General features: G+C 50.8%; 1 protein-coding gene across 2 annotated transcripts in view; it reads right to left on the bottom strand.

The window, feature by feature from the left end:
• The window catches only part of SORL1 (sortilin related receptor 1), a 134,918-nt gene that overhangs the window by 90,582 nt on the left and 20,524 nt on the right, over positions 1 to 23,812 (bottom strand). For both annotated transcript variants that reach the window (XR_012234008.1, XM_073584849.1), the window contains exons 2-6: positions 21,372 to 21,488; positions 20,398 to 20,520; positions 19,601 to 19,762; positions 15,705 to 15,772; positions 15,138 to 15,318 (exon numbers count right to left, since the gene is read on the bottom strand). Coding sequence is in view for 1 of the 2 variants with exons in the window: in XM_073584849.1 (XP_073440950.1) it covers positions 15,138 to 15,318; positions 15,705 to 15,772; positions 19,601 to 19,762; positions 20,398 to 20,520; positions 21,372 to 21,488 (651 nt within the window). In the remaining variant the exon portion in view is untranslated. The remainder of the gene's footprint in view (positions 1 to 15,137; positions 15,319 to 15,704; positions 15,773 to 19,600; positions 19,763 to 20,397; positions 20,521 to 21,371; positions 21,489 to 23,812) is intronic.

Consider the following 23,812-nt stretch of genomic DNA (forward strand, 5'->3'; position numbering starts at 1 on the left):
ACACATAGCAATAACGCTAATGCGTCACCGGTTTGTGACGCAGCAGCGATATTGCTAGCGATATCGCTACATGTGACACTTACCTCCGACTGGCTCCCCCACTGGCTATCGCTGATCGCGCAAGATCGGCCTGGTCCATTTCTCGTCGCCGGCTTCCTGCTGGCGCCGACGAGCGAGCCATGGACGCAGGCAGAAGACGGCGGTCATCACTGCGTCTGAAAGGTAAGTACGACCGCCGAGCATCGCTAGTGAAATCTGCTTGTGTGGCAGCTCACTAGTGACCATTTAGCGATGCACCAGCGATCCTGACCGGGTCATATCGTGGTCGGGATCGCTGGTGCATCGCTAAATGTAAAGGGGCCTTAACTCACAGGGTCCCCAGGGCCTTATCTCCTCCTTATATACGTACATGCTGTCGGTGGGAAATGATTCTACTACGAGATCAATTAAGGGGAAGTGGGAGGGTCTCATCCCTGATGCGCAGGAAGAGGAATAGGAGGAGATTTTAGAATCTCTGATCTGGGTGTCCCCATCTATTAATAATAAAATAACTCGGTTATATATATCAATCATATTTAACTCTGACACGACTTTTTAGGATGAGCCAATTCCAAACAACAGAATGTTTGCGATGTCACTTATTAGATGCAGATTTTATACATATGATATGGAGATGCCCTATTGTCCTTCTCTATTGGAAAGGAGTGACATCATTTTTTACATCCCTGGTACAAACTCCTGTTCCTCTTGACCAATGGTCTGTTTGTTTGGGGTGTTGGATGAGGAAACTTGGGGACATTATGTTAGGATTTTTTTGCGGGAGATGCTTTTCATGGCCAGGGAGATATTGGCACTGCGCTGGATGGAGGACTCACTCCCCTCTCAAGAGTCTGGATTGAATTGGTGAACTCTGTTATTCCGTACGAGCATACAATGTATCAGAATAGGGGATGTCCGGAAATATTTGATAGAATCTGGGATAGGAGGAACTCTTCTCATCTTACTCTATCAACACGAAATGACTTGACACTACTGTAAAATGTTGAATTTTACATTTTCGAGCATCACATAGGGTATAATGAGGTGCAAAGAGTTAGGCGGCGAGATAGTAGTTGTAGTTATAGTTTAGGGAACTGATGAGTTGTGTATTACCGAGCATGTATAAGATTGAATGATACTCAATGTTCCTTGTTCAATTTTTAATTGGCTTATTGTTTATGTAATAACACAAAATTTGCATAATCTTAGTTTATTGTGCAAAACTTATTGCCCATTTGCAAATGCTTTGTAAGATATGTGTACATTCTGCTTCCTGTTTAATAATATAAACAAGTATGTACATTCTATTTTTTGCTTAATAAAAGAATTATAAAAAAAAAGTGACAGCAGATATTCTGAAATAGCAGCCGCTTCCTCTTTCTTCCAATGTCAAGGCCGTAGAGGCCATGTCGATTTATAGGTTCTATACTAGACAAGCAGACCTAATGCGCTGTGTAGGAATATACCGATACACAGAGCTGACCCTACTGCTTCATGTAATCCTTGTCTGCGAAATCCCATCAGCTCGCTGCATAAATCCCAAATCAAACGTAATAAGTGTGACTTACAGTAACATTAAACCCGGTCCTACACAGCTATGCCACATCTTCAATATTAAACCATAAGCCCGATCCTACAGCTATGCCACATCTTCAATCTTACACCCTGTGAAGATCTGAGGTTGTGGGTTGTAATAATCACCTAGGCAGGTTAAAGAAGCAATGATTTCTATTCCATAAATCCATGGTTGTACAACAAATCCATGTAGATGGCCAATAGACAATGTCCTCAGTCCACAAGTTCCCAGTCTGAGATCTCCAAATCTCTATGGTCCATCCATCCCATCTCAGATCTTCTCATGTCGAAGTCACTCCAACCACTGCCTGATTCAACCCCCTGTATCAATTTCTCCCTCCCCCTTAAGCATGATTCTTTAGATCACAGAACAATGCATATTCCATCACCTGAGGCTGATGTGAGACCCCTGTGGTGACGGCTCCCCTGGTTCTACTATCTCCATCCACCCAATAGGCCTAGGCTGGTAGAACAATGGATTGATAGTAAGATTGCTTTACATTTACCCTTAGCAGTCTCCTGTCTTAAGGCCCTTTTACATTTAGCGATGCACCAGCGATCCAACCAGCGATCCGACCCGGTCAGGATCGCTGGTGCATCGCTAAATGATCGCTAGTGAGCTTTCATACAGAAAGATCTCACAGCGATTCAGCAGCGACGCAGCGCACGATACTTACCATTCACACACACAGCGATCCTGCGTCCTCCCGCCCGCCTCCACGCGTCGCTCGTCGTCACAGCAGGAAGTCTCAGCAGGAAGCGCCCGACGAGAAATGGAGCCGGACATTCTCGCGCGATCAGCGATGAGCAGCGGGGGAGCCGGTCGCTGGTAAGTATCACACATAGCGATATCGCTAGCAATATCCCTATAACGTCACAAAACCAGTGACCTTTTAGCGATATTGCTAGCGATATTGCTTAGTGTAAAACCCCCTTTAAGGTACTGTCACACTTAGCGATGTACCAGCGATCCCGACCAGCGCATCACTAAGTGGTCGCTAGTGAGCTGCCACACAGGCAGATCTCACCAGCGACATCGCTGGGGACAGGGGTCGCTACTTACCTGTCACACTAGGCGATCCTGCGTCCTCCCGCCCGGCTCCACGCTCGTCTCTCCACAGGAAGCGCCGCAGGAAGCTGACGACGAGAAACAGTCCTGGACGTTCTCGCGCGATCAGCGATAACCAGCGGGGGAGCGGTCGTAGGTACGTATCAGACACAGCGATGTCGCTAGCAATATCGCTATAACGTCACAAGTTATAGCGATATTGCTAGCGATATCGCTTAGCGTGACAGTACCTTTAGCTACACATAAGATCTAGCCTGCTCCTCTGCTTACTGTCAGTGAATGTAACATTGATTCCTGAGGATGAACTGACAAGCAAGCAAATCACTTATAAAACACAGGAAGAAAATATCTAATAAAACTCAACAAAACCAGTGCTCCGTGCAGGAAAAAGTCTATCTCTTAGAGCTGAGGACTCCACTGTATGTCCATTTGTCCTATAGTCTTTAGTAAGCGGCCAAATCTTCACACACCAAACCCAATCCTACAGATATACCGCATCTTCAATCTTAGTCCCTAAACCCAATCCTACAGATATGCAGCACCTTCAATATTAAACCCTAAACCCGGTCCTACAGCTATGCCGCATCCTCAATATTAAACCCTAAATCCGGTACTACAGCTATGCCGCATCCTCAATATTAAACCTTAAACTGGGTCCTACAGCTATGTTGCATCGTCAATATTAAACCCTAAACCTGATCCTACAGATATGCCCCATCTTCAAACCTACACCTATGATGCATTCTTGATCCTTCATCCCAATCCTATAGCTATATCGCATCTTCAATCCTACACTCTAAATCAGATCCTACATATATGCCGTATCTTCAATCCTACAACCTAAACCCTGTCCTACAACTATCATGAATTCTTGATCCTTCACCCTAAATGCAATCCTACAGATATGTAGCATCTTCAGTCCTACACCCTAAATCAGATCCTAGCCATAAAGTGTCTTTGATCCTATGGATACCATAAAGGATATACTTGTAGCTGCAGGATTGGGGTTAGGTCTTACACCTGAGACTACGTCGACAGCTACAAAGTAGCCTTGATTGCATATGTAAGATCAAAGATATGTAATAGCTATAAGATTGGGTTTGCGATGAACAATCAAGAATGTATTAAAGCTGTAAGATTGGGTTTAGGGTGCAAGATGGAAAATGCAGCATATATGTAGGATCGCATTCAGGGTGACGTATCAAGGATGTGTCATAGCTGTAGGATCTGGTTTAGGATTGAAGATGTGGCATAGCTATTAGGCATGAGCGAGTAGCGAAGTATTCGGACTCGCTGTACTCGTTACGAGTACCTCCTAATGCTCGGGTACTCGTAACGAGTAGCGAGTCCAATGTAAGTCTATGGGAAATGCGATTAATGGGCTGTGTGTGTGTGCTGGAATGGGTGGGGACTGTGCGAAGACTGTGCTGGCCTGTGTGAAGACTGTGCCGGGCTGTGCGGGACTGTGCTGGCCTGTGCGAGACTGTGCTGGGCTTTGCAGGTACTGTGCGGGGACTATGCCAGGCTGTGTGGGACTGTGCGAGACTGTGCTGGGCTTTGCAGGTACTGTGCGGGACTGTGCTGGGCTGTGCAGGTACTGTGCGGGACTATGCCGGGCTGTGCAGGTACTGTGCGGGGACTGTGCCGGGCTGTGTGGGACTGTGCTGGCCTGTGCGGGCACTGTGCGGCGGGACTGTGCTGGGCTGTGCGGGGACTGCGCTGGGCTGTGCGGAGACTGCGCGGGGACTGCGCTGGGCTGTGCGGGGACTGCGCTGAGACTGCGCTGGGCGGTGCGGGGACTGCGCTGGGCGGTGCGGGGACTGTGCTGGGCTGTGCGGGGACTGTGCCGAATATTGCGAAGCGAGTAGTGAAATACCCGCCAGGTTTCGAGTACCGCATTACTCGCCGAGTACCGAATCCTAACGAGTATACTCGCTCATACCTAATAGCTATAGGATCAGATTTGGGCTGAAGAATCTAGAATGCATCAAAGCTGTAGGATTAGGTTTAGAGTTTACAAAGTGTTGTTGACCCTACACCAATCCTACAGTTACAATGCATCTCTTATCTTATAACTACAACAGTAACATAGTTAGCAAGGCCGGAAAAAAACATTTGTCCATCCAGTTCAGCCCTGTTTTCCATCACAATAAATCCCCAGATCTACGTCCTTCTAAAGAATCTAACAACTGTAAGATACAATATTTTGTTACGCTCCAGGAAGACATCCAGGCCTCTCTCGAACCCCTCGACTGAGTTCACCATCACCACCTCCTCATTGCCCTAACAGTAAAGAATCCTCTTCTATGTTGGTGGAAAAACCTTCTTTCCTCCAGACGCAGAGAATGCCCCCTTGTCACCTTCCTTGGTATAAACAGATCCTCGGAGAGATATTTGTATTGTCCCGATATATATTTATACATGATTATTAGATCGTCGTCTTTTTTTCTAGACTAAATAATCCTAATCTTGCAAATCTCTCTGGGTATTGTTGTTCCCCACCCCTTTTATTATAGTGGTTTGAAAAAACCACTATATTGTAATCCGAACGCTGCTAACTTATTATAGTGGTTTGAAAAAAACACTATATTGTAATCCGAACGCTGCTAACTTATTCTTCTTTATAGTGGTTTGAAAAACCACTATATTGTAATCCGAACGCTGCTAACTTATTCTTCTTCTTATTATTATTAAGTTGATTTCCGCAATTAATACAGCCCGAACCGCTACACGCACAGACTCCGTTGAGGTGTCGTTTCGAAGCCAGCGCCCATGAGAGGTGTGCTAAGTATTTTTCGTGTCGATCAGATTTGTAGTTTTTGCGCAATTTGCGTTCGAAAATTTTTTTTCCCGTCATTGGAACGCACTGTCTCCAATGCATTTGAATGGGGAAATGGCAAAACATGCCCTGAGGCGATTGAAATGGCAGTTGAGCTCATTGATATGCGAAGGCAGAACCAGTTACTATGCCAACGCCTACGAACGTCACATGACATCTCCAGAACAGAGCTTCTGCCACATAATATCAGCTCTTAAAGCGAAACCCACAGCACAAATGCAAATCTAGCTTCATCACATGACACATGCCCCTGAGAGAGAATGTGCGCCAAAGTGTATTTAGAAGCCCAGTGAGCCAAACTGGCTCTTAAAGGGCCGAAGTGCAAAAGTGACTGTTAAAGGGCCGGCGCACCGAAATGAGTCTTAAAGGGCCAACACGCCAAATCGAAAGCTGAGTGACCACAGGCTCCAAATGGGAGGCTGATCGACCCCCCGGCCTCCAAATGGGAGGCTGATCGACCCCCCGGCCTCCAAATGGGAGGCTGATCGACCCCCCGGCCTCCAAATGGGAGGCTGAGCCACCCCGGCCTCCAAATGGGAGGCTGAGCCACCCCGGCCTCCAAATGGGAGGCTGAGCCACCCCGGCCTCCAAATGGGAGGCTGAGCCACCCCGGCCTCCAAATGGGAGGCTGAGCCACCCCGGCCTCCAAATGGGAGGCTGAGCCACCCCGGCCTCCAAATGGGAGGCTGAGCCACCCCGGCCTCCAAATGGGAGGCTGAGCCACCCCGGCCTCCAAATGGGAGGCTGAGCCACCCCGGCCTCCAAATGGGAGGCTGAGCCACCCCGGCCTCCAAATCGGAAGTTCATCGACCCCGGCCTCCAAATCAGAGGCTCTTTGACCTCGGCCTCCAAATCGGAGGCTGAGCCACCCCGGCCTCCAAATAGGAGGCTGAGCCACCCTGGCCTCGAAATCGGAGGCTGATCGACCCCGGCCTCCAAATTGGAGGCTGAGCCACCCCGGCCTCCAAATCGGAGGCTGATCCACCCCGGCCTCCAAATCGGAGGCTGATCCACCCCGGCCTCCAAATCGGAGGCTGAGCCACCCCGGCCTCCAAATCGGAGGCTGAGCCACCCCGGCCTCCAAATCGGAAGTTCATCGACCCCGGCCTCCAAATCAGAGGCTCTTTGACCTCGGCCTCCAAATCGGAAGCTCAACGACCCCGGCCTCCAAATTGGAGGCTGAGCGACCCCAGCCTCCAAATCGGACCCTGTGGGGCCCCGCCCACCAAATCGGACCCTGAGAGGCCCCGCCCACCAAATTGGACCCAGAGTGGTCCCGCCCACCAAATTGGACCCAGAGTGGTCCCGCCCACCAAATTGGACCCAGAGGGGCTCCGCCCACAAAATCAGACCCTGAGGGGCCGCGGCCACAAAATCGGACCCTGATGGGCCCCAGTCACAAAATTGGACCCTGATAGACCCCGGCCACAAAATCGGACCCTGAGGGGCCCCAACCACAAAATCGGACCCTGAGGGGACCCAACCACAAAATCGGACCCTGAGAGGCCCCGCCCACAAAATTGGACCCAGAGTGGTCCCGCCCACCAAATTGGACCCAGAGGGGCCCCACCCACAAAATCGGACCCAGGGGGCCCCTGCCACAAAATCGGACCCAGAGGGGCCCCGGCCACAAAATCGGACCCTGAGGGGACCCAACCACAAAATCGGACCCTGAGGGGACCCAACCACAAAATCGGACCCTGAGGGACCCCACCCACAAAATCAGGCCCTGAGGGGCCACACCCACAAAATCAGACCATGAGGCCAAAGTGGCCCCTGAGAGGCACCCACAGTTAAATCGTATCCTGAGTTGAAAGTCTTGCAGGGGCAGCAGGCAAGTCTCTCTTAAAGGGGCAGCCCGGGCACCATTTCAAACCACTATCTGTACTTCCTTCAGGAAATACACATCTAGTATTAATGTTGTAATCCGAACGCTGCTAAATTATTCTTATTATTCAGCTGATTTCCGCAATTAATGCGGCCCGAACCGCTACACGCACAGAATCCGTTGAGGTGTCGTTTCGAAGCCAGCGTCCACGAGAGGTGTGCTAAGTATTATTCGTGTCGATTGGATTTGTAGTTTTTGCGCAATTTGCGCTAGAAAATTTTTTTTCCCGTCATTGGAATGCATTGTCTCAATGCATTTGAACGGAGAAATTTTGCCATAGACAAAACATGCCCTGAGGCAATTGAAATGGCAGATAAGCTCATTGATATGCGCAGGCAGACCCAGTTACTATGCCAACGCCTACGAACTTCACATGACCTCTCATGGACAGAGCTTCTGCCACATAATATCAGCTCTTAAAGCGAAACCCACAGCACAAATGCAAATCAAGCTTCATCACATGACGCATGCCCCTAAGAGAGAATGTGCGCCAAAGTGGATTTAGAAGCCCAGTGAGCCAAACTGGCTCTTAAAGGGCCAACGCGCGAAAGTGATTCATAAAGGTCCGTGCACCGAAATGAGTCTTAAAGGGCCGGCGCCAAATCGAAAGTTGAGTGACCCAAAGCTCCAAATCGGAGGCTGAGCCACTCTGGCCTTCAAATCAGACCCAGCGTGGCCCCGCTCAAAAAATCGGACCCACAGTGGCCCCGCCCACCAAAACGGACCCAGAGTGGCACAGCCCACCAAATCGGACCCTGAGGTGCCCCGCCCACCAAATTGGACCCTGAAGGGCCCTGCCCTTCACATCGGACCCAGAGTGGCCCCGCCCACCAAATCGGACCCTGAGGCGCCCCGCCCACCAAGTTGGACCCTGAGGGGCCCCGCCCACCAAATCGAACCCTGAGGGGCCCCGGCCACAAAATCGGACCCTTAGGGGTCCCACCCACAAAGTCGGACACTGAAGGTCCCCGCCCACCAAATTAGACCCAGAATGGCCCAGCCCACCAAATCGGACCCTGAGGGGCCCGCTCACCAAATCGGACCCTTGAGGGACCCCGCTCACAAAATCGGACCCTGAGGGGCGCCGCTCACCAAATCAGACCCTGAGGGGCTCCGCTCACCAAATCGGACCCTGAGGGGCCACTTCAACCAAATCGGACCCTGAAGGGCCCCGCCCACCAAATTAGACCCAGAGGGGCCCCGCCAAATTGGATCCAAAGTGGCTCCGCGAACCAAATTGGACCCAGGGGGCCCCACCCACAACATCAGACCCTGAAGGGCCCCGGCCACCAAATCAGACCCTGAGGGGCCCCGGTCACAAAATTGGACCCTGAGAGGCCCCGGCCATAAAATCGGACCCTGAGAGGCCCCAACCACAAAATCAGACCCTGAGGGACCCCAGCCACAAAACCAGACCCTGAGGGGCCCCAGCCACAAAATCGGACCCTGAGGGGCCCCAGCCACAAAATCGGACCCTGAGGGGCCCCAGCCACAAAATCGGACCCTGAGGGGCCCCAGCCACAAAATCGGACCCTGAGAGGCCCCGGCCACAAAATCGGACCTTGAGGATCCCCAGCCACAAAATCGGACCTTGAGGGGACCCGCCCACAAAATCGGACCCTGAGGGGCCCCGGCCACAAAATCGGACGCTGAGAGGCCCCACCCACAAAATCGGACCCTGAGGGGCCCCACCCACAAAATCAGACCATGTGGGGCCCCACCCACAAAACTGGACCCTGAGGCATCCCGGCCACCAATAAAAACCCTGAGGAGCCCAGGCCACCGAATCGGATCCTGAGGGGCCCCACCCACCAAATCAGAGCCTGAGGCCAAAGTGGCCCCTGAGAGGCACCCACACTTAAAACGAATCCTGAGTTGAAAGTCTTGCAGGGGCAGCAGGCAAGTCTCTCTTAAAGGGGCAGCCCGGGCACCATTTCAAACCACTATCTGTACTTCCTTCAGGAAATACACATCTAGTATTATTATTACTATTCAGTTGATTTCCGCAATTAATGCGGCCCGAACCACTACACGCACAGACTCCGTTGAGGCCTCGTTTCGAAGCCAGCGTCCACGAGTGGTGTGCTAAGTATTTTTCGTGTCGATCGGATTTGCAGTTTTTGCGCAATTTGCGTTTGAAAAAACATTTTCCTCAATGCATTTCAATTGGAAAATGTTGCCATAGGGAAAACATGGGACAGTCGTGAGGTGGCAGTTAAGGTCATTGATATGCGCAGGCTCACCCAGTTAGTATGCCAATGCCTAGGAACTTCAAATGACCTCTCCAGGACAGAGTTTCTGGCAGATAATTTCAGCTCTTAAAGCGAAACCCAGAGCACAAATGCAAATCTAGCTTCATCACATGATGCATGCCCCTGAGAGAGAATGTACGCCAAAGTGGATTTAGAAGCCCAGTGAGCCAAACTGGCTCTCAAAGGGCCGACGCAACAAAGTGATTCTTAAAGGGCCGGCGCACCGAAATGAGTCTTAAAGGGTCGGCGCGCCAAATCGAAAGCTGAGTGACCCCAGGCTGCAAATCGGAGGCTGAGCCACCCCGGCCTCCAAATTGGACCCAGTGTGGCCCCGCTCAAAAAATCAGACCCTGAGGGGACCCACCTACAAAATAGGACCCTGAGGGGCCCCACCCATAAAATCGGACCCTGAGGGGACCCACCCACAAAATCGGACCCTGAGGGGCCTCACCCACAAAATCGGACCCTGAGGGGCCCCACCCACAAAATTGGACCCTAAGGAATCCCGGCCACTAATTCAAATCCTGAGGAGCCCAGGCCACCGAATCGGATCCTGAGGGGCCCCACCCACCAAATCAGACCCTGAGGCCAAAGTGGCCTCTGAGAGGCACCCACATTTAAAACGGATCCTGAGTTGAAAGTCTTGCAGGGGCAGCAGGCAAGACTCTCTTAAAGGGGCAGCCCAGGCACCATTTCAAACCACTATCTGTACTTCCTTCAGGAAATACACATCTAGTTATTATTATTAAGTTGATTTCCGCAATTAATGCGGCCCGAACCGCTACACGCACAGACTCCGTTGAGGTGTCGTTTCGAAGCCAGCGTCCATGAGAGGTGTGCTAAGTATTTTTCGTGTCGATCGGATTTGTAGTTTTTGCGCAATTTGCGTTTGAAATTTTTTTTTCCCGTCATTGGAATGCACTGTCTCCAATGCATTTGAATGGGAAGCTTAAAACGTGCCCTGAGGCGATTGAAATGGCAGTTGAGCTCATTGATATGCGCAGGCAGACCCAGTTACTATGCCAACGCCTACGAACGTCACATGACGTCCCAAGGACAGAGCTTCTGCCACATATCAGCTCTTAAAGTGAAACCCACAGCACAAATGCAAATCTAGCTTCATCACATGACACATGCCCCTGAGAGAGAATGTGCGCCAAAGTGGATTTAGAAGCCCAGTGAGCCACCCTGGCTCTTAAAGGGCCGACGTGCCAAAGTGATTCTTAAAGGGCCAGCGCACCGAAATGAGTCTTAAAGGGCCGGCGCGCCAAATCGAAAGCTGAGTGACCCCGGCCTCCAAATCGGAGGCTGAGCCACCCCGGTCTCCAAATCGGAGGCTGAACCACCCCGGCCTCCAAATCGGAGGCTGAGCCACCCTGGCCTCCAAATCGGACCCAGTGTGGCCCCGCTCAAAAAATCAGACCCAGAGTAGCACAGCCCACCAAATCAGATCCTGAGGGGCCCCGCCCACCAAATCAGACTCCGAGTGGCCCCGTCCACCAAATCGGACCCTGACGGGCCCCGCCCACCAAATCGGACCCTGACGGGCCCCGCTCACCAAATCGGACCCTGACGGGCCCCGCTCACCAAATCGGACCCTGAGGGGCTCTGCTCACCAAATCGGACCCTGAGGGGCCCCAACCACCAAGTCGGACCCTGAGGGGCCCCAGCCACAAAATCGGACCCTGAGGGGCCCCAGCCACAAAATCGGACCCTCACCCACAAAATCGGACCCTGAGTGGGCCCGGCCACAAAATCAGAACCTGAGGGGCCCCAACCACAAAATCAGAACCTGAGGGGCCCCAGCCACAAAATCGGACCCTGAGAGACCCCGGCCACAAAATCTGACCCTGAGGGGCCCCACCCACAAAATCAGACCCTGAGGGACCCCAGCCACAAAATCGGACCCTGAGGGGCCCCGCCCACCAAATTAGACCCTGAGGGGCCCCACCCTCAAAATCGGTCCCTGAGGGGCCCCGGCCACAAAATCGGACCCTGAGGGGCCCCGCCCACCAAATCGGACCATGAGGGGCACCGCCCACTAAACCGGACCCAGAGTGGCCCCGCCCACCAAAATGCACCCAGGTGGCTCCACCCACAAAATCAGACCCTAAGGGGCCCCACCCACAAAATCGGACCCTGAGTGGGCCCGGCCACAAAATCAGAACCTGAGGGGCCCCAACCACAAAATCAGAACCTGAGGGGCCCCAGCCACAAAATCGGACCCTGAGAGACCCCGGCCACAAAATCTGACCCTGAGGGGCCCCACCCACAAAATCAGACCCTGAGGGACCCCAGCCACAAAATCAGACTCTGAGGGACCCCAGCCACAAAATCGGACCCTGAGGGGCCCCGCCCACCAAATTAGACCCTGAGGGGCCCCACCCTCAAAATCGGTCCCTGAGGGGCCCCGGCCACAAAATCGGACCCTGAGGGGCCCCGGCTACAAAATCGGACCCTGAGGGGCCCCGGCCACAAAATCGGACCCTGAGGGGCCCAACCCACAAAATCAGACTCAGTGTCCCCGCCCACCAAATTGGACCCTGAAGGGCCCCGTCCACCAAATGGGACCCTGAGGTGCCCCACCCACCAAATTGGATCCTGAGGGGCCCCGCCCACCAAATTGGATCCTGAGGGGCCCAGCTCACCAAATCAGACCCTGAGGGGCCCCGCCCACCAAATTGTACCCTGAGGGGCCCCACCCACCAAATTGGATCCTGAGGGGCCCCGCCCACCAAATCAGACCCTGAGGGGCCCAGCTCACCAAATCAGACCCTGAGGGGCCCCGCCCACCAAATTGTACCCTGAGGGGCCCCACCCACAAAATCGGACCCTAAGGGGCCCCACCCACAAAATTGTACCCTGAGGGGCCCCGGCCACAAAATTTGACCCTGAGGGGCCCCACCCACAAAATCGGACCCTGAGGGGATCCGGCCACAACATCGGACCCTGAGTGGCCGACTCACAAAATCGGACCCTGAGGGGCTCCAACCACAAAATCGGACCCTGAGGGGCCCCAACCACAAAATCGGACCCTGACGAGCCCCGGCCACAAAATCGGACCCTGAGGGTCCCCACCCACAAAATCGGACCCTGAGGGGCCCCGGCCACAAGATTGGACCCTGAGGGGCCTCAACCACCAAATCAGCCCCTGAGGGGACCCGGCCACCAAATCGGACCCTGAGGGGCCCCACCCACCAAATCGGACCCTGAGGTGCCCCACCCACAAAATCGGGCCCTGAGGGCCCCACCCACAAAATCGGACCCTGAGGCCAAAGTGGCCCCTGAGAGGCACCCACAGTTAAAACGGATCCCGAGTTGAAAGTCTTGCAGGTGCAGCAGGCAAGTCTCTCTTAAAGGGGCAGCCTGGGCAGTATTTCAAACCACTATCTGTACTTCCTTCAGGAAATACACATCTAGTGTTAATTTTGTTATCTTTATTCAGTTGATTTCCGCAATTAATGCGGCCCGAACCGCTACACACACAGACTCCGTTGAGGCGTCGTTTCGAAGCCAGCGTCCACAAGTGGTGTGCCAAGTATTTTTCGTGTCGATCTGATTTGTAGCTATTGCGCAATATGAGTTTGAAATTTTTTTTATTATCATTGGAATGCATTGTCTCAATGCATTGCCATAGGAATACATGGGGCAGACATGAGGCGATTCAAATTTGAGGATCAGTTGCAGCATTAAGGCTATGTGCCCATGCTAGAGTTTTTAAACGCTCAGGAAAAGGATCCCCTTCCCAGAAATCGCGCGTCTTTTTCCGCGCGTTTTTTGCGAGATTTTTGACGCGTTTGTGACGCGTTTTTTGACACGCGATTTCTGGGATCATTGGGGATGGCTAAAAACGCTGAGCAATGCGGGAATTAATGAGCATGCTGCGTTTTTAGCCGCTAAGCGATTCCTGAGCGGTTAAAAACGCATGCATTGGCACAAAAAGCCAAAAACGCATGCTAATTAATTTGATGCATCTTTTAAGCGTTTCTGCAGCGTCTGATCCGGCTCAAACGCTGCGGTAACGCTTAACAAAACGCATCGTGGGCACACAGCCTTAAGCTCATTGATATGCGCAGGCAGACCCAGTTACTATGCCAACGCCTTCAAACTTTACATGACCCCACAAGGACTCAGTTTCTGCCAGATAATATCAGCTCTTAAAGCGAAACCCAAAGCACAAATGCAAATCGAGCTTCATCACATGACGCATGCCCCTGAGAGAATGTGCGCCAAAGTGGATTTAGAAACCCAGTGCGCCAAACTGTCTCTTAAAGGGCTGATGTGCCAAAGTGATTCTTAAAGGCCGGTGCACCAAAATGGGTCTTTAAGGGCCGGCACGCCAAATCGAAATATGGGTGACCCGAGACTCCAAAACGGAGGCTGATTGACCCCGGCCTCCAAATCGGACCCCGAGGGGCCCCGCCCACCAAATCGGACCCAGAGCGGCCCCGCCCACCAAATCGGACCCTGAGGGGCCCCACCCACCAAAACAGACCCTGAGGGGCCCCGCCCACCAATTCAGACCCTGAGGGGCCCCGCCCACCAATTCAGACCCTGAGGTGCCCCGCCCACCAATTCAGACCCTGAGGTGCCCCGCCCACCAAATCGGACCCTGAAGGGCCCCGCCCACCAAATCGGACCCACAGTGGCCCCGCCCACCAAATCGGACCCTGAGGGGCCCCGTCCACCAAATCGGACCCTGAGGGGCCCTGCCCACCAAATCGGACTATGAGGGGTCCCAACTACAAAATCAGACTCTGAGGGGCCCCGGCCACCAAATTGGACCCAGAGTGGCCCCGCCCACCAAATCGGACCCAGAGTGGCCCCGCCCACCAAATCGGACCCAGAGTGGCCCCGCCCACCAAATCGGACCCAGAGGGGCCCCGCCCACCAAATAGGACCCCAGAGAGGCCCCGCCCACCAAATAGGACCCTGAGGTGCCCCGCCCACCAAATCGGACTCTGAGGGGCCCTGCCCACCAAACCGAACCCTGAGGGGCCCCGGCCACAAAATCGGACCCAGAGGTGCCCCACCCACCAAATTGGACCCATAGGGCTCCGCCCACAAAATCGGACCCTAAGGGGCCCCACTCACAAAATCGGACCGAGAGGCCCCGGCCACAAAATCTGACCCTGAGGGATCCCGTCCACCATTTCAAGCCCCGAGGAGCCCAGGTCACCAAATTGGATCCTGAGGGGCCCCACCCACCAAATCAGACCCTGAGGGGCCCCACAGGCCAACGTGACCCCTGAGGGGCACCCACAGTTAAAACGGATCCTGAGTTGAAAGTCTTGCAAGGCAGCAGGCAAGTCTCTCATAAAGGGGCAGCCCGGGAACCATTTCAAACCACTATCTGTACTTCCTTCAGGAAATACACATCTAGTTAATTTTGTTGCCCTCCTTTGTTCTCGCTCTAGTTCCATTATATCTTTGCATCCGGCTACAATGTGTCTGCTCTTGTGGGGAGAAGCTTACCATGGTCTTGGTGGCGAACATGTAATTGTCCCTTAGCTGGAAGCCATCCACATCCTCGATAATCAGCTCTGTGCTTTCACGAGACTGGAAGTAATCTGTGCTGCGCAGGACAGTGGAGGTGCCCCGGGGCTCGTGGCGTTCCACGTAAACCGTGTTTGGTTTGTCCAGAGGAGCGGAGCCCCTGAGGAGAGAAGACCACACAGAACAATTGAGGGATGAACATATATGACATTCCCACCAAAGTGACGGGCGGATCGGTATCATCCATCATGTGGTACCCCCGAGATCACGTGGTGGCTGGCCGTGATACAATGATGAGCGATACCACGGGCCACAGAATTATAGAAGTGTTCATTCCTAACTTGATACATTTTAGATCATTGAAAACCTTTTTTAACAGCTTGATTATTTACAGGGTCGGCACAGAAAACAGATATGAGCATAGCAAAGAAAGTGACATTTATTTTATCATTTTCATTATTATTCAGAGCTGCAGCTGAAAAAGACACAGACTTGTATTTTATCATTCCAGCTAGTGCGGTGGGGTATGAACCCTTCGGCACCTACCAGTAGAAGGACTTGACATGCTCCTGGATCATAATCCACGTCTGCCCAAAATCTTCAGACTTCCAAAGCTGGAAAAAAAAAAAAAAAAAAAGATGTTCTTATTTACATCCAAAAACTTACAAACTGTCCTAACCTCATAGCACTCATAGCCGAGGTCATGTTCCTGTACTGACACATTGCAACAACTATCAGCACAAGAGAGATTTGTGCTGCTGACATGTTTAGCTCATGGAGGATTATCCTTGGCTGTTTAAGCAGGGCAATGTCAGGACGGGTTTTACCAGAGAGTTTCCCGGCGTGTTGTTACCAAAGGGCCCCATTTAGCGAGTTCTTCTGGCCTATGTCTGAGCCGCGAGCGCCTGTGCACCGTTTATATAATGTGCAGGACACAGGCCGAGCTGGTATACACTCAGGCCCGTCAGGGAATAAAATATGCCGTGCAGATGATGGGCTTTGGGTGCTTATGGTGGACAGATGATACTGCATTCATCCAGGCTGTGGCCGCTGTCAGGCACGTGCCACCTGAGCATATACACACACAAGAGTGGCCACAAATGGTATTGTTAAATGGGTAACATTGCAAACTGCTTGTAAAAAAAAAAAAAAGAAACTTTCCAAAAACTTCTTGCTAAAAATCCACTCCGTCCCAAAGAATGGAAAGATTGGCAATTCCACATATGTCTGCTCATTGCCTAGATTACCAGTCACCACTGCAGTCTATCAGTGGTGGCCTGTCTCCAAGGCAAAGAGTGCAGCACTTGTAAGCTGCTTGCCATAGAGTTTGTAAGAGCTGCTCTATAGTTAAACAGATCACTAGATCCGGCCAGCCTCAGTGCTCCTCCAATAATAATAATAATAATACATTTTATTTCTATAGCGCCGACATATTCCGCAGCACTTTACATTTCAGAGGGGATTTGTACAGACAATAGACATTACAGCATAACAATAATCACACAGATTATAACAAATACCAAGAGGAATGAGGTCCCTGCTCGCAAGCTTACAGTCCATGAGGAAAGATGTGGACACGAAAGGTGGGTGGTAACAATTGCCCTGATTGTTTGGACCAGCCATAATGTTAAGTGTGTAACAGTACAGACACAGAGGGCTAATGGATGCATAAAGCATGTGGGAACATGATGCGGGGAACCTGGTTATGGTAAAACTTTTGGCTGTGCCACCCAGGGATAGATTAGGTTAATGTGTTGAGGCGGTAGGCCAGTCTGAAAAAATGTGTTTTCAGGGCACGCTTAAAATTGTGGGGATTGGGGACTAATCGTATTGACCTGGGAAGTGCATTCCAAAGAATTGGCGCAGCACGTGTAAAGTCTTGGAGACGGGAGTGGGAGGTTCTGATTATTGAGGATGCTAACCTCAGGTCATCAGCAGAACGGAGGGCACGGGTAGGGTGGTAGACTGAGAAGAGGGAGGAGACGTAGAGTGGTGCTGAGCCATGGAGGGCTTTGTGGGTGAGTGTAATAAGTTTATACTGAATTCTGGAGTGGATGGGTAGCCAGTGTAATGACTGGCACAAGGTAGAGGCATCGGTGTAACGATTGGTGAGGAATATGATCCTGGCTGCAGCATTCAAGACAGATTGGAGAGGGGAGAGTTTGGTAAGAGGGAGACTGATTAGAAGAGAGTTACAATAGTCGAGACGAGAATGAATAAGAGAAACAGTAAGAGTTTTTGCAGAGTCAAAAGTAAGAAAAGGTCGAATTCTAGAAATGTTTTTGAGGTGCAGATGACAAGAGCGAGCCAGTGATCGAATGTGGGGGGCAAAGGAAAGCTCGGAGTCAAGTATGACCCGAAGACAGCGGGCATGTTGCTGGGGAGTAATAGTGGAACCACACACAGAAATGGCAATGTCGGGTATAGGTACATTAGTAGAGGGAGGAAACATGAGGAGTTCAGTCTTTGACAGGTTCAGTTTCAGATATAGCGAGGACATGATGTTAGACACAGCGTTTAGACAATCGCAGGTGTTTTGTAGAAAGGCTGGCGTGATGTCAGGAGAACAAGCGTATAATTGGGAGTCATCAGCATAGAGATGGTACTGGAAACCAAAATCTACTGATTGTTTGACCAATAGGGGCAGTGTACAAGGAGAAGAGGAGGGGGCCTAGAACCGATCCTTGAGGAACCCCAACAGTAAGGGGAAGGTGAGAGGAGGAGGAACCGTCAAAAGATACAGTAAAGGAGCAATCAGAGAGATAGGAGGAGAACCAGGAGAGAACGGTGTCCTTGAGGCCAATGGAACGGAGCATAGTGAGGAGGAGCTGATGATCCACAGTGTCGAATGCTGCAGAGAGATCCAAGAGAATTAGCATGGAGTAATGACCATTTGATTTAGCTGTTAGTAGATCATTAGAGATAGCGGATAAGACAGAAGTGGACCAGGCGTTCCAGGAGTTTAGAGATGAAGGGAAGATTAGAGACAGGTCTATAGTTAGCGGCACAGTTTTGGTCGAGGGATGGTTTTTTAAGTAGTGGATGTACGATGGCATGGTTAAATGAGGAGGGAAAGATACCAGAAGAGAGAGTGAGGTTAAATATTTTAGTTAGGTGAGGGATGACAGCAGAGGAAAGGGACTGGAGATGTGATGGAAATGGGTCACTGGTGCAAGTGGTTGGGCGAGAAGATGCAAGGAGCCTGCTTACTTCTTCTGTGACTGGTTAAAAATCAGAGCGTGAGCTAGATGCAGTGGGGGAGGGAGGACAGTGCATGGTATGAGGTGATTGGGAGATAATTTCCTGTCGGATCTGGTCAATTTTTTCTTTGAAGTAATTGGCCAGATCGTCAGCTCGGAGCTCCGTGGTTGGGGCCTGTACTCTTGGGTTGAGCAGAGAATGAAATGTGTCAAAGAGACGTTTAGGGTCATTGGACAGTGAGGTGATGAGGGTGTTGAAATAGGTTTGTTTGGAGTGGTGAAGGGCAGTGTTGTATGTTCTAAGCATAAACTTATAATGGATGAAATCTTCATGTAGATTGGATTTTCTCCACAGATGTTCGGCGCACCTGGAGCACCGCTGCAAGAAACGTGTTGGCAGGGTGTGCCAGGGTTGTCACCTCTGTGTTGTGGTGTTCTATTTATAGGGGGTGCAAATTCATCCAGGGCACTTTGACGTGTTTAATTGTAATGCTTCAATGCAGAATCAGGACATGAGAGGGAGGAGATAGGGGCCAATGAAGACTGCAAGTTCTTCATAAGTTTCTGGGTGTTAATGGCCTATATGTTTCTATAAGTATGGACAGTGGGGGTGACCTGAGCAACCTGGCAGTTCTTGATAGAGAATGAAAGAAGATTGTGGTCAGAGAGCGGGAGAGGGGAGTTTTCAAAATCATCGACTGCACAAAGCCGAGAGAAGACCAAGTCGAGGGAGTTTCCGTCTTCATGCGTTGGAGAATTAGTAAGCTGCGAAAGGCCAAACGAGGAGGTTAGAGATAAAAGGTGAGTAGCAGATGGGGAGAGGGGAAGAGCAATGAGGATGTTGAAATCTCCCATGATGAGGGTAGGGATGTCACAGGAGAGAAAATGTGGAAGCCAAGTGGCAAAATGATCCAGGAACTGATGGGAGGGGCCGGGAGGACGATACACCACCGCCACTCGCATGGAGAAGGGGGTGTAGAGTCTGACGGCATGGACCTCAAAAGAAGGGAAGACTAGTGAGGGTAGTTGAGGGATAGCCTGAAAGGTACATTTTGGTGATAGGAGCAGACGAACGCCTCCAAGGCTGCAGAGGGAAAGCGGCATCTCTTGCATTTTCTCCATACTAGTTTTGCACGTTGTTCTGAGCAGTCGGTGCGATTGCTAAGTCAATGATATTCCGTCTGACGGCACAGAGCATCTGAACGACCGGCACACATCGGCTCTCATACCATTACACCTCACCTGCTTGTTGGGGTGCAGCTTGTCGTACCCCAGCACCAGATTGCTGTCATTGCTGTGCAGTAGGAGATCTGTCGGTTTAAAGGGAATGGAAAACACCTTCACGGTAACACAGAAATCTGTTGAGATCCACAGGTAGTTGGCGTCAGCGTCAACAAAGATGTACTGAAAAGCAAGAAAGAAAAGTCAGGGCCAGAAAAGAATAGAAGAAAGGTATCGCTATTGGTCCGGACACATGGGGCAACTATCAGCTGCAATAATCGCTTAGGACCCTCATTTCTGAAACGTTCAGCATCTCTCTGGAATAGTTACAATTTCTCACCATTTTGATGATCTCTTCTTGCTAAACCCTGGACTGTAGATTGATATATGTACCGGCACTGACACAGTGTAACAAAAATCAGGATAGGAGAGACTTGTGTTGCAGATGTATTAGCTCACAGACTATTGTCTAGATGTAAAAGTAATAAACCCTTATCTGTGAGAAGCATTAGGTCTACAGAGTTTCTAACATAAGAATACTCATTCATTGAAAGCAAGCAGAGATCTTAAAAATGTTGAGAGATTTAAGCAGCGTAAATCAATATGTGGCAGAGCCTTTTACTACGTCAAGGTCTATCTACAGCACAGCCAGATGCGGACGAGGGAGAAAGTGCGGCTGTTTTATCACTAAGATGCTGACCCATTCTCTCAACGCAAGAACGCATGTCGCCCCCTCTGCTGTTTCCACATTATATGCTATATGGGGGTCGTGTCCAGGTCACCCCGACCCATAATGTGGGCCATAGACTACAAGTTACCCGCTTGTTATCCACAGGGCTGTGAAAGAACTGGGCTACGGTGGGAGATCTGCCATCAGAGGGGTATCGAAACTTGTCAGATATTCTGCTAAAGCTTTTTCCGTAGTCATAAGACACATAGACCTGCAGAGAATCAGAAGTACACACCGCATTACACACATGGAGAATGCAAGATGGGCAGTGGCCTATAGGGGCATTCTGCCTACATTAATTTAATAATGTTAAGATACTTTTGGAAAATAACATTCAATTCCCTCAAATGATCAAGAGAATCTCCTTCCCTCCCTCCCTCCGACTCCAATCTCCTTCCCTCCCTCCCTCCGACTCCAATCTCCTTCCCTCCCTCCCTCCGACTCCAATCTCCTTCCCTCCCTCCCTCCGACTCCAATCTCCTTCCCTCCCTCCCTCCGACTCCAATCTCCTTCCCTCCCTCCCTCCGACTCCAATCTCCTTCCCTCCCTCCCTCCGACTCCAATCTCCTTCCCTCCCTCCCTCCGACTCCAATCTCCTTCCCTCCCTCCCTCCGACTCCAATCTCCTTCCTTCCCTCCCTCCGACTCCAATCTCCTTCCTTCCCTCCCTCCGACTCCAATCTCCTTCCTTCCCTCCCTCCGACTCCAATCTCCTTCCTTCCCTCCCTCCGACTCCAATCTCCTTCCTTCCCTCCCTCCGACTCCAATCTCCTTCCTTCCCTCCCTCCGACTCCAATCTCCTTCCCTCCCTCCGACTCCAATCTCCTTCCTTCCCTCCGACTCCAATCTCCTTCCTTCCTTCCCTCCGACTCCAATCTCCTTCCTTCCTTCCCTCCGACTCCAATCTCCTTCCTTCCTTCCCTCCGACTCCAATCTCCTTCCTTCCCTCCCTCCGACTCCAATCTCCTTCCTTCCCTCCCTCCGACTCCAATCTCCTTCCTTCCCTCCCTCCGACTCCAATATCCTCCCTCCATCAGAGATACACAACTCCATAGTCACTCACATTGCTACTCTTGGTGCCCAGAGATCCCAGACTGTCTCTGGTGAGACCCACGATGACGTTACTTCTCTCTCCGGCCCAATGGACGACAATCTGATTGTGGGAGTCATTGAGGCTGACCTGAAGAGGGAGATTGAGAATTATCATCATCGGCCATTATATATTATGACAATACAGTAATATCATTTGTGAAACTTCAGTTCATCAATGTGCAGCAGCCTGTTTGCTGTCAGTGAATGTCTGTCAGTCTCACTATGGGTCTGCACAGAGCAAGATCGTTACAGTGTGACAGTCTAGAAATCTTCAGGATTACTGCACATGTCTGTGCTGAATGCAGGTGAATCTGGAGGGACGAGTTTTTTCCTTAGATACGTTCCCAATATTGGGAGGCACACACAGTCATGCATGGTAGTCTCAACTCTCTTTAGGCTTCACTAATTCTTTGAGAAAACTTGCATTTGTATAAAATAGTCAAGTGTAAAGCATGAGGATGGGACAGAGCAGCAGAAGTGAGCGGCTGCAGTGGTGACTAGAGTAATGTGGCTGCAAAGCAAAAACCAGCAAAGCCGCAGAAAGAAGACACCAGCCAAACACACAACAGGCGGCAGCCACAAGCTTCACCAGCCTCCAGCACTGCGTAATGTGCCACCATGTACACCAGGCACAACCAGATGAGAGCACCAGGGCTGTGGAGTCGGAGTTCATTTTGGTGGAGTCTGAGTAGGCATAAAATGGACCGACTCCTAAAATATATAATAAATTGGGTACAGTAGTTCAATGCAGAATGTGCTGAATATTTTTTTCATAGGAATTTGGGAAAGTTATGAAATGTCCTATAAATGGCTGTTCTATTCCTGATCTAAGGCTACATTCACACACAGCATTTTTGCTGCGTTTTTTGAGGATACGTTTTTCAGCTGCAACAGCACATCTGCTTTTTAAAAAACCGCATCACCTGAAAGGTTTTTGAGCTCATAGATGTTTTCAATAGCAAAAGCAGATTAGAAAAACTCCACACAAACTGACATGCTCATTCAGCCCAAAAACGGATGCTCACAAAACAATGTGTCTGAGTGTCATATCTTGAAACCCATTGACTTTGCTGGGATGCCCAGAGTCACTGCATTTTACTGCAAAAAACGGATCCGCAAAAACGCTGTGTGTGAATCATGGCCGAAGCCAGCAAGGGGCAGCTGCTCTCCCCTAGAAGCAGGGGCACGCACCTATCAAAACTCACTTGTATGCTGCAGTGCTCCCGTCCTGCACCGACTCCAGACTGCAGGGGGCAATCTCCCCTCCTCTGTCGTGTCTTCTGCCGTCTTCACCAGAGAGAGGAGGGGTAGGGGTGCCTGCCCTGCACAGGATCCGATTCTTGCATTCACTTGCATTGAGGTCGGGTTTCGGACAAAACTCTGACTTTTTTTGCCCTAGTCGGACCAGTTTCATCCGACTCAAATTTTGTTTCAGTCGGGTTTCACTAAACCCGATCTGACCAAAGTCGCTCAACTCTAGTGGTGATATCACATCTTATTACAGTACAGGGTGATAAAGGGAGCGGTGATATTACATCTTATTACAGTACAGGGTGATATAGGGAGCGGTGATATCACATCATATTACAGTACAGGGTGATATAAGAGGAACCGTGATATCACATCTTATTACAGTACAGGGTGATATAAGAGGAACCGTGATATCACATCTTATTACAGTACAAGGTGATATAGGGAGCGGTGATATCACATCTTATTACAGTACAGGGTGATATAGGTAGCGGGGATATTACATCTTATTACAGTACAGGGTGATATAGGGAGCGGTGATATCACATCTTATTACAGTAAAGGGTGATATAGGTAGCGGGGATATTACATCTTATTAAAGTACAGGGTGATATAAGAGGAGCTGTGATATCACATCTTATTACAGTACAGGGTGATATAGGGAGTGGTGATATCATATCTTATTACAGTACAGGGTGATATAGGTAGCGGGGATATTACATCTTATTACAGTACAGGGTGATATAAGAGGAGCTGTGATATCACATCTTATTACAGTACAGGGTGATATACAGTACAGGTCACTCACTCCCTCCTAGACCCTTCACAGTCCGGTTTCCGCCCCCTACATTCGACAGAAACTACACTCATCAAAGTGACCAATGACCTTCTGACAGCAAAACGTAATGGTGACCACTCTCTGCTCATTCTTCTCGACCTTTCTGCAGCTTTCGACACTGTTGACCATCCTCTCCTACTCTCTAGGCTCCAGTCACTAGGCATTAAGGACACTGCTCTTTCCTGGTTCTCCTCCTATCTTTCCGACCGCTCCTTCAGTGTTCTGTTTTCTGGCTCCACTTCATCTCCTCTTCCTCTCACTGTTGGGGTACCTCAGGGCTCAGTCCTTGGCCCCCTTCTCTTCTCTCTCTATACGGCCCCAAT

Source organism: Dendrobates tinctorius, unplaced genomic scaffold (assembly GCF_039654945.1).
Source record: "Dendrobates tinctorius isolate UK_male_01 unplaced genomic scaffold, ASM3965494v1 ptg000086l, whole genome shotgun sequence".
Lineage (NCBI taxonomy): Eukaryota > Metazoa > Chordata > Amphibia > Anura > Dendrobatidae > Dendrobates > Dendrobates tinctorius.